Source organism: Rhincodon typus, chromosome 35, assembly GCF_021869965.1.
Source record: "Rhincodon typus isolate 14 chromosome 35, sRhiTyp1.1, whole genome shotgun sequence".
Taxonomy (NCBI): Eukaryota; Metazoa; Chordata; class Chondrichthyes; order Orectolobiformes; family Rhincodontidae; genus Rhincodon; species Rhincodon typus.
The window spans coordinates 20,714,141-20,731,904 of record NC_063366.1 but is presented as its reverse complement, the minus strand read 5'-3'; the positions used below and the strand labels follow the sequence as shown (position 1 = coordinate 20,731,904).

At 45.6% G+C, this 17,764-nt stretch overlaps 1 protein-coding gene across 1 annotated transcript in view; it reads left to right on the top strand.

The window, feature by feature from the left end:
• LOC109914679 (zinc-binding protein A33-like) overlaps window positions 1-16,588 on the top strand; it is an 18,402-nt gene extending 1,814 nt beyond the window's left edge. The window contains exons 4-6 of the mRNA XM_020514286.2: window positions 373-395; window positions 1,682-1,797; window positions 15,388-16,588. Of these exons, the coding sequence (XP_020369875.2) occupies window positions 373-395; window positions 1,682-1,797; window positions 15,388-15,953 (705 nt within the window). The 3' untranslated portion in view covers window positions 15,954-16,588. The remainder of the gene's footprint in view (window positions 1-372; window positions 396-1,681; window positions 1,798-15,387) is intronic.
• Window positions 16,589-17,764: the final 1,176 nt, after the last annotated feature.

Below are 17,764 nucleotides of genomic sequence, written 5' to 3'. Positions count from 1 at the left end.
TATTGCCACTGAATGAACCACTCCCACTCTATCTTCAGAAGCTCGGGAATACCGAGAGCCTCGCGGGAATGGGATGTGATGTTGATATCGGTTTTGTTATTAATTCAGTGTCCTCCAAGTTTAATTTTCTCCTGGAACTCCCATTGTAATCCAGTTACAGTTCCAGGTGGAGAGTGTGTGGGCTTGTCTTGGACAGTGTGTTTGTGAGTGGGATTGATAGTCCGTTCCAGTTTATTTTACCCCCTCCTCAATCTTCCTTCCAAATTGTATCACTTTCCACTTTCGTGTTGTGTCTGCTCATTTCAGCAGCCTGTCTGTCTCCCCTGAAATCTGTTCCGGTCATCCTCACTATTTGTGATTCATTTCTTTTAGGAGGCAGCTTGTCGGAAGAGAAGGTAGGACATGCTCTTTACTGAAACTCTGCACAGTTTGCTCAGGTTACGGGTTATTATGGGTTTATTTCCTGGTTATTGTCGCCGCCTTAAAGGGCCATTTATCGGGCCACAGTTCGTTCTTTTATGTTCACACGCGAGTATTCTTATGAAAAGAAGTTTACTTCAAATTTAAAAATGTATTATCGGGCGACATAACTCCATTGGTACATCAGTGTTTTTGTAATCAGAATCTGAGTGCAGGATTTAAACACAATGAAATTTTAATAAAGCTTTTATAAAACTATTCTAGTTACACAACCTGGACCTCAGGCTGGAAGTGATACTGACCTGATTTGGGCTGTTTGTGTGGCTAAAAACTTCCCCTGACCCTGAGAGCGATGCAAGGCCCATATTTCCAGGGAATGGCCATCCCTGTCCCTGCATGGCTCCTGACCTGGCCGAGAAACACATACTTTATCTGGGAATGGAGATGAAAGAAGGGTCTAGACCCAAAACGTCAGCTTTCCTGCTCCTCTGATGCTGCTTGGCCTGCTGTGTTCATCCAGCTCTCCACCTTGTTATATCTTTATCTGGGTTTTTTTTTTATATAATACAACTTCGGTCTGTGACCATCTCATGACAAAACATTTCTGTTTTGAATTGTTTTCCTTAATGTAATATAATGTCCCAAAGCTTTTCATTTGCTCTTTAGAAAATAATAATAAGTGACACCAAGCTATCAATAAGGTGATTGGTGCAGGTTTTAGTGCATCCGAGAGGAGGAAAGTGAAATAGAGAGATGGAAAGGTTCAGGGAGGGAATTCCATAGCTGAGGGTCCCTGCAACTGAAGGACCAACCTCCAAAAGGGGGAGAGACTAAAATCAAAGATAGTCAAGGGGCTGGAGATAAAGGAACACGATTCTCGGTAGGTTGTGGTGCCCACATGTTACCCAGTTAGACATGATGCTTTTAGATGTTTTCAGTTATTTTGTCTCGATCCACAAGCTCTGTGCACAGGTGGGACATGGTGTGGTTTGGGGGTTGGGGTATGGATTTTTATCATCTTCCATGGTGAATGCTGTGTTACCTGTTGTCAGATTATAATGCCTATTTCTTTTTCTGGCTGTTTCTAGTCATTTCTCTTGCATTATCAATTTATATTTGGCTTTGTTATAAAAACAAGATTGATATTTCACTTCCTGCCTCATTTATTCATACTTCAGTAACTCTGAAACATTGACCATTTGCATCAGCTCATAAATCTAAGAAAGGCAGATTTGTAATATCAGCTGTTTAACATTTACAGGATTAGTGATGAAGAGAACAGGCTCTCAGCTTCTGATGCCTCTCTGTCTATTGAAAAGTTCAACGGCCCTTTACAGTACACAGTCTGGAGAGAAATGATCCATGGCATTCACCCAGGTAAACACATGTATTAACTCAGAGATAGTAAGAACTGCCGATGGTGGAGTCTCAGACAACACATGGTGGAACTGGAGGAACACAGCAGGTCAGGCAGCATCAGAGGAGCAGCAAAGCTGATGTTTCAGGGCGAGACCCTTCTTCAGAAATGGAGGAAGGGAATGGGGCTCTGAAATAAATAGAGAGGCAGGGGCTTTTGCTGGGGAAGGTAGGTGGGATGGTGATAGTAGGTAGGTAGTGGTGGGGATTGGTCAGTGGTGTGGGAGGAGCAAATAGGTGAGACAGAAGACAGACAGGTCAAGGAGGCGGGGATGAGAGGTAGGATTGGCCTTGGGATGAGGCAGGGGGTGGGGAGATCTTGAAGCTAGTAACGATGGGATGGCAATAGGTGAGTGCAGGTCGGTAGTGGTGGGGATTGATTAGTGAGGTGGTGCTGTGGGAGTTGGTGGGCTTGAAATAGATATCATTTTCCAGGTGGTCACTGGAGATGGAGACAGAGAGGTCCAGCAAGGAGAGAGAGGTATCAGAGATGGTCCAGGTGAACTTGAGATTCGGGTGGAAGGTGTTAGTAAAGTTGATGAACTGTTCAAGCTCCTCGTGGGAGCATGAGGCGGCACCGATGCAGTAATTGATGTAGCAGAGGAAGAGGTGGGGGCTAGTGCCAGTGTAGCTACGGAAGAGGGATTGTTCCACGTACCCTACAAAGAGGCAGGCATAGCTTGGGCCCATGCGGGTTCTCATGGCCACCCCCTTTGTCTGTAGGAAGTGGGAGAAGTTGAAGGAGAAGTTGTTACAGGGTAAGGACAAGTTCAGTTAAGCGGATGAGGGTGTCGTTGGAGGGGTCTCATTGGCATGTGGGAGAGGAAGAAGCGGAGGGCTTTTCGGTGATCTGTGTGGGGGATACAAGTATACAAGGATTGGACGTCCATAGTGAAGACGAGGTGTTGGCGGCCAGGGAATTGGAAGTCTTGGAGGTGGTGGAGGGCATGTCTCGGACGTAGGTGGGGAGTTCCTGGACCGGGGGGAGAAAATAGAGTTGAGATAAGTGGAGATATGTTCGGTGGGGCAGGAGCAGGCAGAGACAATGGTCGGCCAGGGGCCAGTCCCCACCACTACCGACCTGCACTCACCTATCGTCATCCCACCTTTACGAGCTTCAGGATCTCCCCACACCCTGCCTCATCCCAGGGCCAATCCTCCTCTCACCCCTGCCTCCTTGACCTATCCGTCTTCTCCCCCACCTATCCGCTCCTCCCACCTCACTGACCAAGCCCCACCCTACCTACCTGCTATCACCATCCCACCTGCCTTCCCCAACCCAAATCCCCGCAATCTCAATTTATTTCAGAGCTGCCTTCCCCCTCCCCCATTTCTGAAGAAGGGTCCCGATCTGAAACGTCAGCTTTCCTGCTCCTCTGATGCTGCCTGACTTGTTGTGTTCATTCAGCTCCACACTGTGTTATCACTTGCATTAACATTCCTGACAATAGATCCAGTAGTGCAGGAAATAAAAGGGCTCCTCATCCTCAGTTTAATCATGTTACTTGTTAATCCTGGGAGGCGCTTCCTCGTTATATTTTACTTTCTGTGTGTACATCTGGGTAAGTGCCTGAAGCCGTCAGCCCTGTGAATCAGGACTATGAAGAAATCTGTCGAACTGGAAGAGTAGAGCATGGAAACCCAATTTCTAGAAGAAGCTAAGCTGGCTTTATCTCAATTGCGATTTGGGTGACATTTTATCATATCATCAGGAAGACATTTAGACAGCACAGAGCCTGTCCCACCAGCACATTATCTGCTGGGGGAATGAACCATTTTCATCAAGAAAAGGGGATTTGGAAACTGATAATGGAGGTTGTGTGATGATCTTCCCAAAATGGTGAAAGAAGAAAACAGGAACCAGATAAACATTTGTAGATTAACCATGATCTGCAAATCTTCTGCAAGTTAGGAACGTTTATAAGCTTCTATAATGATAGTGATAACAGAGTTTGGAGGTAGTGAGGGATATATTTTGAATGATCCCTTTGATTGAGCAGTCAACTAACTCGGAGCTCTATGATTTTTGTCAGTGGCTCAATCCAGTCTGAGGATTGGGATTCAAGACAATATTCATGATCAGTTTTCCATGGGTTTTGAGATTGGGAAGGTTCAGAGTGGTCCTGGGAGAGGGGGTGGTTGACAAGAAATCTGCCTTCATGCCCACAGTGTGGCCAAAGATCTTCTGAGCCAGTGAAGTATTTTTGAGGAATATTCCTTGTTGTTATAGTTGGAAATGAGGGAACCAATGTGTGAACAGCAAGGTCAAGGAAACAGCATCTTGGTGGTCTGAAATTATTGGTTTTGATGCTGTTAGTTGTTATATGGATGTTGGGCAGGACACGGAGAGAACTAATACAGTATATTATTTCTGACGGGAATTCCAGCACAAGACACAAGGACAAATAGGCAACACAACATGAACAGGAAAAGGTTGTTCAGCAACTTGCGCCTGTTCTGCTATTTGACAAGATCATGGCTACTCTGATTGGTGCTGTAATTATCTGCAAATCCAACCCAATTATTCAACTCTATAATCCCAACTCCCTTGACAAATGGTAGGACCATTCTATAAACTGACATTTGGAATATTTGGTGCAGTTTTGGGACTTGTGTCTATGGAAGGATATCCTGGCATTGGAGGGGAATCAGAGGAGGATTACAGAAGTGATCGCAGGAATGAAGGACTTGTCATATGTGGAGCAGTTGAAGACTCTAGTTCTGTACTCGATGGAGTTTGGAAGGATGAGGAGGCTTCAGATTGAATAATGAGGGGCTTGGATACAGTGGACATGCAGAAGATGTTTGTACTTGTAGGAGAGATTAGGATTCAAAGACACAGTCTTTGAGTGAACAGACGGCCATTCAGAACTGGGATGAGAAAGAATTTCTTCAGCCAGACGATGGTGAATCTGTGGAACTCCTTCCTGCAGAGGATTGTGGAGCACAAGTCATTGAGTGTATTTCAGACAGAGAGAGACAGATTCATGATTAGTAAGGAGATCAAGGGTTATGGGAGAAGGTTCATGATTAGTAAGGAGATCAAAGGTTATGGGGACAAGCCAGGAGTGTCGGGTTGAGGAACATATCAGCCATGATCAAATGACAGAGCTGATCCAATGGGTCAAATAGCCCAATTCTGCTTATATATCATATTGTCATACGGTCAGATAAACCATCCAGGTGGGACATGTACAGCACTGGAAGATGAAGATTAACTTGAATCCTCTGTATATCAAATATCTCCAGTTTGTTTACACAAAAATGTCTCCTTAAGTTTAGAGAGGGAACTCTGGATACATATTCTGCAGCGAGAGAGTATGCATTGGAAATAATTGGAAGTGGGTTAAGTGTAGCGTGTGATTTTGATCTTGTCGTTGCTCTGCTTGTGATATAAAGACTGAGAGATTCGTATCCCTTGATCCCTTTAGCCATAAGACCTGTATGTGCTGGCTTCTAGAAAACACTTCATATTTTGACCTTGACCACTTTCTGTGGCAGTGAATTCCATCAACTCAATACTGCCTTGGCAAAGAAATATCTCCCTCATCCCTGTACTGAAATTTATAGCCTCATCCTTAAACTATGACCCCTGATTCTAGACCACCACACCATTAAAAACATCCTTCCTGCATCTGACCTTACTGTTCCAGTTAGAATTTTATCACTTTCAAAGACTCCCTGAAGGCTGTGCAGGGTCGACAGGGCTGTTTCTGCCAGCCTTTGGCAGAATGCCTCACCACCAGCATTTTTGAATGAGCACCACAATCTAAATAGACAGCTGGTGAGAAGGGCCCTCCTATTGGCATCATTCCTGGTGACACAGAGTATCACCCTTACCCCCACTGCTTTGGTGAAGATTAGTGCATTGTACACCTTCTTCGACAGCGTTCCTTTGTAAAGCAGCTCTAGAGAAATGATACAATGCTTCAGTTCATAGAAGCAACACTGTAATACAGGAATCTATGTTCTTGTTAGAATGGGTGCAGGGAGGAGGGGGAGGTGATGGAGGGTGACCCAGAGCCACAGAACAAGCTAAACATCATCCAGAGCTGGAGGAGGTTTCCTTATCCATGTTTAAACTTGTTACGATGGGGAAAGGCCAAACCCCTCTGATAATTAAACTAAAACACAAGCCCCAGTCTGTTATGACAGGAGTAGGGGTCCCCCATTAATAATTACCCCCGAAACAGCCAGAGAAGCTCGTCGTTCCCCTCATAATCTATTTAAAGAGTGGTTAAAAGAAGGAAAATCCATGATCTCCACTTTATAAGTAACAAGAAACAACTTATTTATTTAACCCAACAAATTAACAAACTTACTGACAAACCGACAATTCCCACTTATACTACTAAGTACTTCCTACCTCCTCTAAATTCTACTGGAATGCTGTTTAAATAAAGACAAGTCACACTAATAGAAACCCAATTAATAAGAAGCAATAAATTATAGCTTAATCTCTCCAAGTTCGCACAGAATGTCTTCTGGAATATTCTGTAATCTCCGGTCTCTTCACAAACACCTTTCGTCCGCTAATTCCTCTGTCAGGGATATTTTATCTGTATAATTTCTCCAAAGAGGACTTTGAGCTAAAATACCGTGGTATTTTTAATGAATTCGATGGGCTTTCTCTGAGAGCTGAATGGTGCTAACTGTGGCAGGTGGCAGTTGTTTCTCTTTCAGATGGCAGTTGGCTCTCTCCGATTTTCCAAAAGCCCTTGTCTTACATACCTGTAATGACATAATCATATTCTTATAACGTGATTGATTTCAGGTTGTCAACACCATCAGTTTTTAAGTTCAATTTGCTTTAAATCACTGCATTTGGTTTTAAGTTAATTGGCCGAGTTCAAACTCGTTGTCACAACATCAAAACAAGATTGCTGTTTTACCTGACACCTGTGAGGCTTTTTTGATTCACTTCTGTCAATTTTTGATGCTCTCTGTCCTGGCAACTTCAGCTGCTGCTCACAGCTATGCACATATTTTTTTTTTAATTTCTAAGTACAGACAAAGCACAAATCTCTGAAAGGAACTACACATTTGAGCTTCCTGCCTTCCACTTCACAATTATTCTCCCCAAATGTGTAACAACCTGAAGCCACAAGACCTTACGGGACTTGAATTAATGTTGAGGAATCAAAGGGCAACTCCCTCCCAGTTGTACACCATTGTGCTATCACCTCTATTGGGTCTGTCCTGCTAGTGGGAAAAGACATATCCAGGGATGGTGATGGTGGTGTCGAGGACATTGTCTGTAAGCTATGGTTCTGTAAGTATGTTTATGTCAGGCTGTTGCTTAAATAGTGTGAGACAGCTCTCCCCATTTTGGGAGAGTTCCTTGATATTAGTAACGAGGACTTTGCAGGATTGACAGGGCTGTTTCGGCCATTGTCTTTTCCAATGCCTAGGTCAATGCTAGATGGTCCTTCTAGTTTCATTCCTTTGTTGAGACTTTGTAGTGATTGATACAACTGAGCAGCTTGTTAGGTCATTTCACAGGGCAATTGAGATTCAAACACCTTGCTGTGGATCTGGAGTCATGTGTAGGCGGACCAGGTGATGATGACAGATTTCTTTCCCTGAAGAACATGAATGACCAGATGGGTTTTGCTGACCGTTGACAATGGTTGCATGGTTAAATTGAATTCAGAATCCACCATCTTATGAGGCAGGAGTCAAATCGGGTCCCCAGAATATTAGCTGAGCTTCTGGATTAATAGTCTCGTGATAATACTATGAGGCCATCACACTCAAGCTTGGGAGAAATGCTGTCAAGGCACAATGGAGAAAGGTACCATTCCAAGGTCCTTCAGCCATTAAATATGGAGGGGCATAAAAACTGACAATTCATTCAAGCTGTATGTTTGGTATGTAATAAAATCTGCAAATATTAACTATTTGTAAATTGATAGAGTCACAGATTACTGAAGAAATCTAATCTGTTTTGCATTTTACCTCTTTTCAAATTTGAGCAGTTGTATTTACACTGCAGCTATGCTGGGTTCAGGACAGATGTTAGCTTTCTTCTGGGCTGTATTCCAGCTGTCTTTAGGCTTTATTGTCATCTTAAATTTTTAATTTTTTAAAAATTGGGATTGTTTTTTCCACTGGACACACCTTCTCTCCCCACTTAATTGCTGTCCACCCAACTTTCCTTCCTGCTTTCCATCTATGGACATTTGATCAATAGATCTCTCTCCTTACAAGCTCCACAACTCTCCTTAAAGATTTTATAAAGTCAATCTTAAAATAGCCATCCTGGATCCCTGTGCATTTGAAGCTGTTCTCTGACCTTACTTTCTTCGACAAAGACCTTTAACGTGTGATCCCTTCTGAAATCCATCTACATTTCCATCACTGTAAGTTTGAACAATACCAGCTGGATCTGAATGTGGGGTATGGGTATTACTGGCTCGGCCAGGATTTGTTGCCCATTGCCAGTTGTCCTCTAAAAGATGAAATGACATGTTCCATTAAAGTGATTGAGCACACAGATGATGGCCTGACTGACGTCTGTCTGTGTTGTAGCCTTCCATAATTCATGGTGAACTTATAGTTATGTTGTGAATTTTTAAAGGACCAGGATAATCATGAAAACAGACTTAATCTGCTCATATTGCAGCTGTTTTCAGTCTGTCTTCAGAAACCAGAATGTCCTGACACTCAAGCCCTGAACCCCCCTGGATTTCAGGACATGGATGCAGTGGCAGGGAAAAGTTGAGCTCATTGATTTTCAAAGTGGAGGTGGGAGGGGCAGCACTGTTTCTCTCAGACCCATAGTCCTCCTTTCTGATGCTGTGTGACACAGTGCCTCCTTCCCACTGCAACCTGGTTCCTTCACTCTCCTCCCTCACCAGTTTGATCTCACTGTTCAGGAAGCTCTCTTTCTCCTCAACAGAATCCCTCTCATTTTAGTTTTGTTTACACATATTACATTGTGCAGCTGTACACAGTCAGATTGTGTGCATCCTGTACAGTAACATCTGCCACCTGCCCAAAGGGAATATCACAACATGAGCATGCTGCTGAGAGGGAATGTTAATTCCCACCCACACTCTCCATCCATTCTCTCCTCACTCCCTCTCTCCCAGACTCCTCATCTCTGTCCCAGCTGATTCCTCCTCCTTTCCTCTTCATCTCCAATCCCTCTCCTCCTCACTCTCTCCCTGTCCCCTGCTTTCTCTCCTCCTCCTTGTTTCAATTCCCCCTCCCAATCCTGATCTCCTTCGCACACTCTCCCTCAGCGCTTTGCTCTCATTCTCTGACTCCACTTGCTCTCCTACTTTCTCTCTATCCCATCTTGCACAATCTCTCTTCTCTCCCATTTTCTCAAATATTACCCTCCCTTTGCCGTTTTCACTTGTTCCCTCTCTTTCTCTCACTCAGTCACTGTCCCACGCTGTCTACCCACCAGGACACTCCCATCCTGCACAGGTGCCCTCACTTAGCCTTTTCACTATCATTTTTCTACCCTCTCTCTATTATAATTTATTTTTGCACTTTACATTCCCTCCACCTTCCACCCGCACTCTCTCTGTCTTTCACTCTTCCTTCCACTCCTGCCGTCCTCCGATCTGCTTTCCTTTCTGCTGCCTCTTCTCACAGTGACCAACTCTGGTCAAAAGGACTGAGGGATGTTTACCCATGGAGAGGGTTTGCCACACTGTGTGCCTGGGTGTTTAGGAAGGGGTGAACCTGTGAGAATTCGAAAGATGGAGCAAAACTGTGAAAATGGGAGAGGGGCGGAGTTGGGGGCAGGCAGGTGTGGGGTGGGGGGGGAGTGTGCGGTGACGGGGTATTGGGTAGAGCCACAAGACCTGCCCTGGTCCTGATGCTGCCTCGTGCCAGCTCCAGCCCCCAGACTCACGAGGCCAAGAAGCTGCTGCACTCACTCCCTCCTCCAACCTCACCCTGAGTCACCCCACCCTTTGTTCCCTCTTGCCTCTCATTTCACTCCCAACTCACTTAAATTTCCCTCCCGCTCACTGTTGACTTCTTCACTTCATTATCAATCACAACACTTTTGTCTTACTCCTGTTCGTGTTTCTCTCTCACTCTGTCCTGATGCTCTGTCTGTCCCGTTCCTCTCACTCTCCCCTCCCCTCGTATCCCACAATGCTCTTTCTTTTCACTTCCCATTACTGTCCCCTCACTCGCACTCCCGCCGTTAGCTTCACGCTCCCTTCCTCACCTCTCTCTCCTCCACCCCACAGTCCAATCTTATTTCTCATCACTGCCGCTCCACCTGTCTCTGTCATTCCCTCAATTTTCCTCTACATCACTTCCTACTTCTGCATCTCCACTATTCCAACCTCTCTTGCTACTAATCTCATCCTCGCCGCCTCCCTGTCTACACTACCACCTGCCCCATCATATTTATTTCCACTTTCCCTGGTCCGTCTCTCTAATCTGGCTATCAATAACCCAAGGCAAATTACAACAACACAACTTACCCTAAAATGGAACAAAAAACTGCACAAGCTGGAAATCTACAGGGGAAACAGATATCGCCATTCAATCTCAGAAGGTCTGGCAGCATCAGGGGGTAGAAAGCAGATTTAACATTTTTGGTCCAGTTGCCAGAAAAAGGTGGCACATATCGTGAAGGTGGGGGTTGATGGTAAAACAGTAAATAACCAAGAGAGACAGAGAACAGAGGGAGAAAACAACAGTTAAACAGTCAAAGGGATGGATAAGGGGAAGCTAAGGAGACAGAAAAGCTGCTAATGGGGACCATAACAAGGCTGAAATGGGTTGGCTGTGCTAAAAGTAGCCCATGTCATGCCAGAGCATGGGCTGTGGGGGTGGGTAAAAAATATGGAAGAAGGTATTGAGCCTCATAAATTTATTGAACTCGGTACTGAGTCCTGAAGTCCAGAGTCTCCAAAGACTCAATTGAGGCCACATGGGGAGAACTTTACAAAAATGAGGCAATGACATGGTTGGAGTGTACGATGGACCCACCTCAGTCTGAGAGAGATAAAGCACTGATAATATCGGCAAAATCTCAGAGAAGTTTAAAAATAATAAGGTTATAATTTCGGGGGAATTCAAACTCTCCAGTATGAACAGGAACAGGCAGATTGTGAAAAGCTCAGACAGGGCAGAATTCTTAAAGTTCCTCCATGTGATCTTTTTAAGGAAGTATATAGAAATTCCAACAGGAGACGGGGTAGGGCTGGAACAGCTGAGATTCACCAAGATATTGCCTGGCTAAAGCTTTTCACCCCTGAAGACAGACTTGATAGGCTGGGGTTGTTTTCATTGAAGCAGAGAAGTTTGAGGGGTGAAACTAATGAAGCTTAACAAAATTATGAGAAGTATAGTTTGGGTAAATAGAAAGGTACCTTTCCCCTTCATGGAAGTGTCAATAAACTAGGGACATAGATTTAAGGGGAGGAGCAACAGTTGCAGAGGGGAATTAAGGATAATATTTTTCAACAAGACAGTTGTGGTTGTCAGGAACTCACTGCCTGAAAGGAGACAGAATCTGTCACAACACTTGAGAAGTTATTCGTTTTTCCAGAATGCAGCACCTCACACCTAACTAAATTAAAATCCATCTGCCACTCCTTGGCCCATTGGCCCATTTTTGCTGTCCACTATATCTCCAACTTCGGTGTCATCTGCAAACTTACCGACCGTACGTTCTATGTTCACATCTAAATCATTTAGATAAATGATGAAAAGCAGCAGTGATCCCTGGCTTAAACTCAACTCCAGCCTTCTCTTTCTTTCTCTCTCTCTCTCTTGCATCAGAGAGCAGCATCTGAGGATATGGTAACTTCACTTTACTTTTACTACGTGACTCAAGAAGTGAATTCACCTCTTCTCTCTGTAACTAAAGGATAACATTTTTACTTATATGTTCAATTTATCTTGAGATAAAGGTTAACATCCCATTAGCCTTCTTAATGACTCACTGTTGCTGCATACTGGGGAGGCAACGGCCTAGTGGTGTTATTGCTGGACTGTTAATCCAGAGACCCAGGTAATGTCCTGGGGACCTACGTTTGAATCCTGCCACAGCAGAAAATAATCTGGAACTAAGAATCTAATGATGACCATGAATCCATTTTTAATTGTGGGGAAATCTGGTTCAGTGATGTCCCTCAGGGAAGAAAACTGTCATCCTTACCCGGTCTGGCCTACGTGTGACTCCAGGCCCACAGCAATGTGATTGACACTTAACTGCCATCTGGGCAATAAGTGCTGGCCTTGCCAGAAATGCCCACGTCCTGTGAACAAATAAAAAAAACTAACATATTTTCACCTCACAATTCTGCAGTTTTTCTCTGTTGAAGTAATGCTTTATTTCTATAATTCTTCCTTGTAAAGACTCCCTTCTCCCTCACAATGCTCATGTCTTACACTATCTCCCCCCACCGAGTTTTTCACTCCTCAAACTCCCATCCACCATCCCGAATTCTCCTGTCCACTCTCCCTTGCCTCCTTTCTCTATCTCATCTCTTCTTCCACTTCACCCTCACTCACTCCCTCCAATGAAACAACCCCTTCCCATAATGCCCCTGTTCTCTCAGACTTCCCCTTCATTTCCTCCTCTTCCTCACACTCACCTTCCCCGACCACTCGCCCGATCTCCCTCCACTTCCCCTTCACCCTCCATCATCACTCACACTTCCCCTGAGCCTCTCTCCCCTCACACTTTACCCTCATTCTACTCCAGCATCAAAACGTCACTCTCCCGGCCAACTTGCCCTCATAATCACTCATCCTCAGTCGACCCTCTCATTCACATTTCCCCCTCAGTTTCTCTTCAACCCACTCTCCTATCTCTCCCCCACCTCACTGCAACTCCCTGTCACTCACACACCCCCCGACTGTCCACACCCCTTCACTCACCCACACACTCTCGGCCTTCTCCCACATATCCCCCTTTCACTGTCACCTCCGTTCTGCTTGATTCTCCTCCTAATCATGGTCATCATCTCCACTTCCCTCCCCTTCTCCCTTACCCCATGCCTCTGCCTTCCTCCACAATATTGGCATCATCACTCAGCCTCTTTAATCACTGTATCGCTCTCTCCTCAAGTTTCCTTGTCTCTATCCCTCACTATATTCTCCCCTTTGGACTCCAAGCAGGCCCCGCTCCCCTCGACTTCCCTGCCCAACACTCATCTATGGACCTCACTCTCTACTCCCCACCCCTGACCTGCTCTTGCAGTCTCCCTCCTGCTCATTCCCCACTCCCATCTTTGACCACACACTCAGTTCTACTCTCCACCTCGAGCCTCTCCTACTCCCTCTCCACGCACTATTCCCTATCACTCACTAACCCCTCCAGCGACTTCCTATCCCGGTCACTTTCCCCTCAACATCATTCTCCTGTTGGGTTATCCCTGCCATATACTGTCGCTTAGCCATACAGACAATGGCCTCACACTTCCATCTCCAACTCCGATCCCACTCACGTCTACATTCCTCACATCCATCCATTTCTCTCGATTGTTCATCATTCAGCATTCCCTCACTTTGATTGTCCTCACTCCTAAATTCACTTTCCCCTATATTACACTCTCCCCTCCACCTCACTCTCCAATCTTTACTCCTTGCCACTCCACCTACCCCCTTATTCTCTTGTTTCTCATATTCTCCAATTGACCCTCCCCATCAGTGCTCCTCTCTCCTTCCTGCTCTCCCCTTCCCTCACAAATTCACAGTCCCCTCCTGCTCACTTCTAACATTGTCTCAGCTTACTCTCCCTCACTGGACCCTCAAACACAGCTTCTCAACCTGGTCACTCTCCCTTCAACCTTGCTCTTCTCTTGCCCTCTGCCTCACTGGCCCTCAGTCCCATCTCACATGTGCCTTCCCCTTCTACTCCACTCGTCCATACTCACTATGCCATGGTTTTCCCCAACTCTGACTCTCCTCTCCTTCTTAATCTTGCCTCCTTAAACTCCCCTTCCCCTTCACTCTCGCCTCCACATCTCTCACTCTCCACCTCATCCTCCAATTCACTCACCTCCTCCACATTCAAGAATCCCTCAAATCCTGAGACCTGTGTCTCTTCCCTTTTAAACAGCCCCCATCCTACACTCCCCTCGTCTTTACTCTCTTCTCCCCCTCAAACAAACTCCACCTCATCCTCCAATTCACTCACCTCCAGAATCCCCACAGCCCCTTATTTTGTTCCACTCTCACTTTCACATATCGCTTAATTCCCCTTCCTCTGAACCCTCCCCTCCCCGTCCCCCTCATTCCCCACCACTCACCCTCCTCTCCCACTCACTCATCCCTTCCATGTCCAAAAGTAACCTGCCTTTCTCCCTCATTATTCCCCCTCCAGCTCAGCCATTGCTTCCTCCTCACTCTCACCTCCCTTTCACTTTCCCCTCACTCACCCCATGTCCCTGCCTCAATCCTGCCCCTCACTCTCCTCATCTCCCCGTCTCAACTGTCCACTTATTTTTGTAGTCCTCCTGCCCTCATTCTGTACTTTCATCCGTTGTATCCTACCCCATCCCAGATGGTCCCCTCCCCTCATAAAACCTTCACACCCTTTCCCAAATCCTTCCTCAGCTTCCACTGATCCATCTTCCATCACTCCCCAACTCTTCACTCTGAATTTAAAAATCTCGCCTCATTTCCTCCCACTCTCTGCCATGATCCCCTCAGCCTTCCCTAAACCCTTCCTTACAAATGCAACTCCTCCCTCAATCTCACCACTGCCTTGCTGCCCATTGTTCTTGCCTCCCCTCACTGCCCCCATTCCCACTCACTCACATCACCTCGCCCTCCCCTTCCTACTACCTTTGATCCAGTTCTGTATACAAATGGCTAGTTCTCCCTGTATTCTATGTATTTCAGTTTCCCCTCCACAGTCCACTCCCCCTTGTCACTGCAATCACATTTCCCATCCCCTCAATTCCCCCTTCTTCTCCTCACTCCTCCTGGATCTCTAGATTATGCTGCACTCCCCGACCTGATCTTTCCTCCTCCTCCCCCTTCGGTTTACCCCTTCCCATCACTCTCACCCGAGCACTCAAACCTTCTCTTGTTCAGGCCCCCCTGACATCCCCCTGATTGTCCACACCTCTCTCTCTCTCATGCTGCCCCTTTACTCTCCCCTCCTCTCTTTCCCACTCCTCCTCACTCTTCACCCTCTCTCCCCTCTCCCCATCCCTCCCCTCAATCCCACATCTCCTCAATCTCCCCTTCTCTCTCACCTTCCATTGCCTGTCTCCCCTTCCCCTCCATCTCTCCTCCGTCTGCTCTTCCCATGCACTTCATTTCCCCAGCCACTCCCCTCCAAATGAGGCCTCTCACCTCCCCTCCCTCACTCTTCTCTCCCCATCCCCCATCTTACTCATCCTTCCTCCTCATTCCTCCACTCTCATCCTTCACTGCTCTGACCTTCACTCACTGCCCTTTCCCTCGCCCTCTCTCTCCTTCACACCCTCCCTTTCCGGCTCTCACCTTAGCCATCACCTTCCATCGCTCAGCCCCTCACTACCTGCTCCCCTTCGTTCCCCTCTCCCTCCCTCTCTCCCTCTCACTGACGGTGTTATTTGATCTCTCCCCCAGCTCCAGCCTCTCTGACTCTGGATCCGAACACAGCGCATCCCCGGCTCATCCTGTCTGAGGACCGGACCAGTGTGAGACTCGGAGACAAACCGCAGCCGCTCCCTGACTCCCCGGAAAGATTTGATCCCTGGCTCAGTGTCCTGGGATCAGAGGGATTCACATCAGGTGGACATTACTGGGAGGTGGAGGTGGGTGAGAAGACCGGGTGGAGTCTGGGAGTGGCCCGGGAGTCTGTGAAGAGGAAAGGGTTGGTCCACCCGGAGGAGGAGACCGGATTCTGGATTGTGGAGCTGTTTCCCGGAAAAGGTTATCTAGCCGCCACCTCCCCCTCAGTGACCCCCCTCTCCCCGAGTGTGAATCCCTGGAAGATCGGGGTTTTCCTGGACTATGAAGGTGGACAGGTGTCATTTTACAATGCGGACACCATGTCCCATCTCCACACTTTCACCCACACTTTCACTGAGAGGATCTTTCCCTACTTCAATCCGGGACGGAATATTGATGGGAAAAACTCCGCCCCGCTGACAATCTGCGGGACACTGACTGATGCATCCCATAATCCCTGAGGTTGTGAGCTGCAGGAATCCGGGGCCCTTCAGCCTGTAATGTTGCTCCACAGGCGGAAGGTGGCGCTACATGACGGTGTTGGAGATGAATCAGTCAGTGGTTCTCAGACTGGGCTCAGTGGAGGCTTTCCAGGGGGACAGCAAATCATTTCACTGCAGGGTCAGTGGAGTCTTTCCCGGGAGACACCAAATCATTTCACTTCAGGATCAGTGAAGTCTATCCAGGGGGTCACCAAATCATTTCACTTCGGCTCCGCGGATTCTTTACAGGGGGTCTGTGTTCAATCACAATAAAAATGTCAGTCTGATTTTCTCCAGACTCTCATCATGCTGCAGTAATGTATATCTCACGCATGATTTAATAACAGTGAGAAACTGGACTTGATTTGCTCAGATCTGTAAATATTGTCCAAAATGTCAGCGCTTTGTCATAAAATTAGATGGAAAGAAACTCCTTTGACTGCAGAGAGCTATTTTACGTTAGAATAGGAACTTGTCTTGGAATTATTTTAAACATGTACATGGGGTGAGACTGTTGTAAGTACTGATTTGAATCCTATCAGATTTGAAAGTGGTTGGTGAACTGATTGCTTGTGGAATTCATGATCAGATAATAAATAATGATTTTGAAAAGAGTTCAGTTGGTGCACACTGGATGTCGGTGGTGTCACCGTTATCATTTATGCTTGAATTATTTCTCTCTCATCATTATCTGCTGTGAAAATAATTCTCAGTTCAGCCAAATGAAAATATCTATTTTATAAAAATCATTTGCACTCTATTCCCGCAGAGTATTCAGACTGGGTCAATATTTATGCAATTTTAACCTATATTAGAGTGCAGGATAACATTTGAAAATTGCTTCTTCCTTCAACAACTTCTGAGATTCATTGGAATGAAAGCAAGGTTTGTAAGACAAAAAGCTATTTCATCAGTCAATCCAAGAATCAGAGCGTAAACTTGTTGTTTGTTTTATTTGCAAATTTCTCCAGAATATGTATCCTTACAGCTTCCCTTCCCAACTCATTTGGATTATTCCATAAATCACTTCTTTGAGTCAATGGGCTATTTGTTACTTGTGAATGCAACACAGTTTGCTGTGGAATTTCAGTCAGAGCCACCACACATTGGGGCATGAAGTAGGTAGTGGGAATATCCAACCGTTTTAGCTCTTGAGGCTGCAGGGTGCATAGATAGAGCTATTCAGCTGGTCCAAGTCCAGTCCCTTTCCTCCTGCTGTCCTGCAATATTGTTTTTATAGTCAAGTATTCATCCAATTCAAATTTAAAATTAGGTGTCAGAAGATTGTAATGTTGTAATTTTGTAAGATTGTAAATTTTCAACTTGTTTTAAATAAGTGTCAAACTAAATCCAGCAGCAACATGCCTGTGAGATTAACCTTGGTGGTGGGAAAATTTAAGGATAATCTTCCACATGGCTAAGCAAGTATGGAATAATTGTAGAAAGCCAGGATGAGTTTGTTAAAAGCAAGTCATGTTTAATTAAAGTGATTGAGATTCCTCATGAAGACACAGTTATGGGTTCAGAGAGCATTTGATTCTGGACTTGAAAAGGCTTTTGAGATTTTGTCACAGAAAAGAATTAGAAGTAAAATTGAAGCCTGTGGAAAGCAATGACAATGACAACATATAGAGAAATTCAACTGGGTAATAGTGAATGAGTTTTGCTTAGATGAGATGAGCTGTACAATGATGTTGTGTGTAGGTCAGTTCCAGCAGAACTAATTTTCTGGTATATATTAATGCTTTGTACTTGGAGATGCAGTCTCAAATTTTGGATGATACTGATGC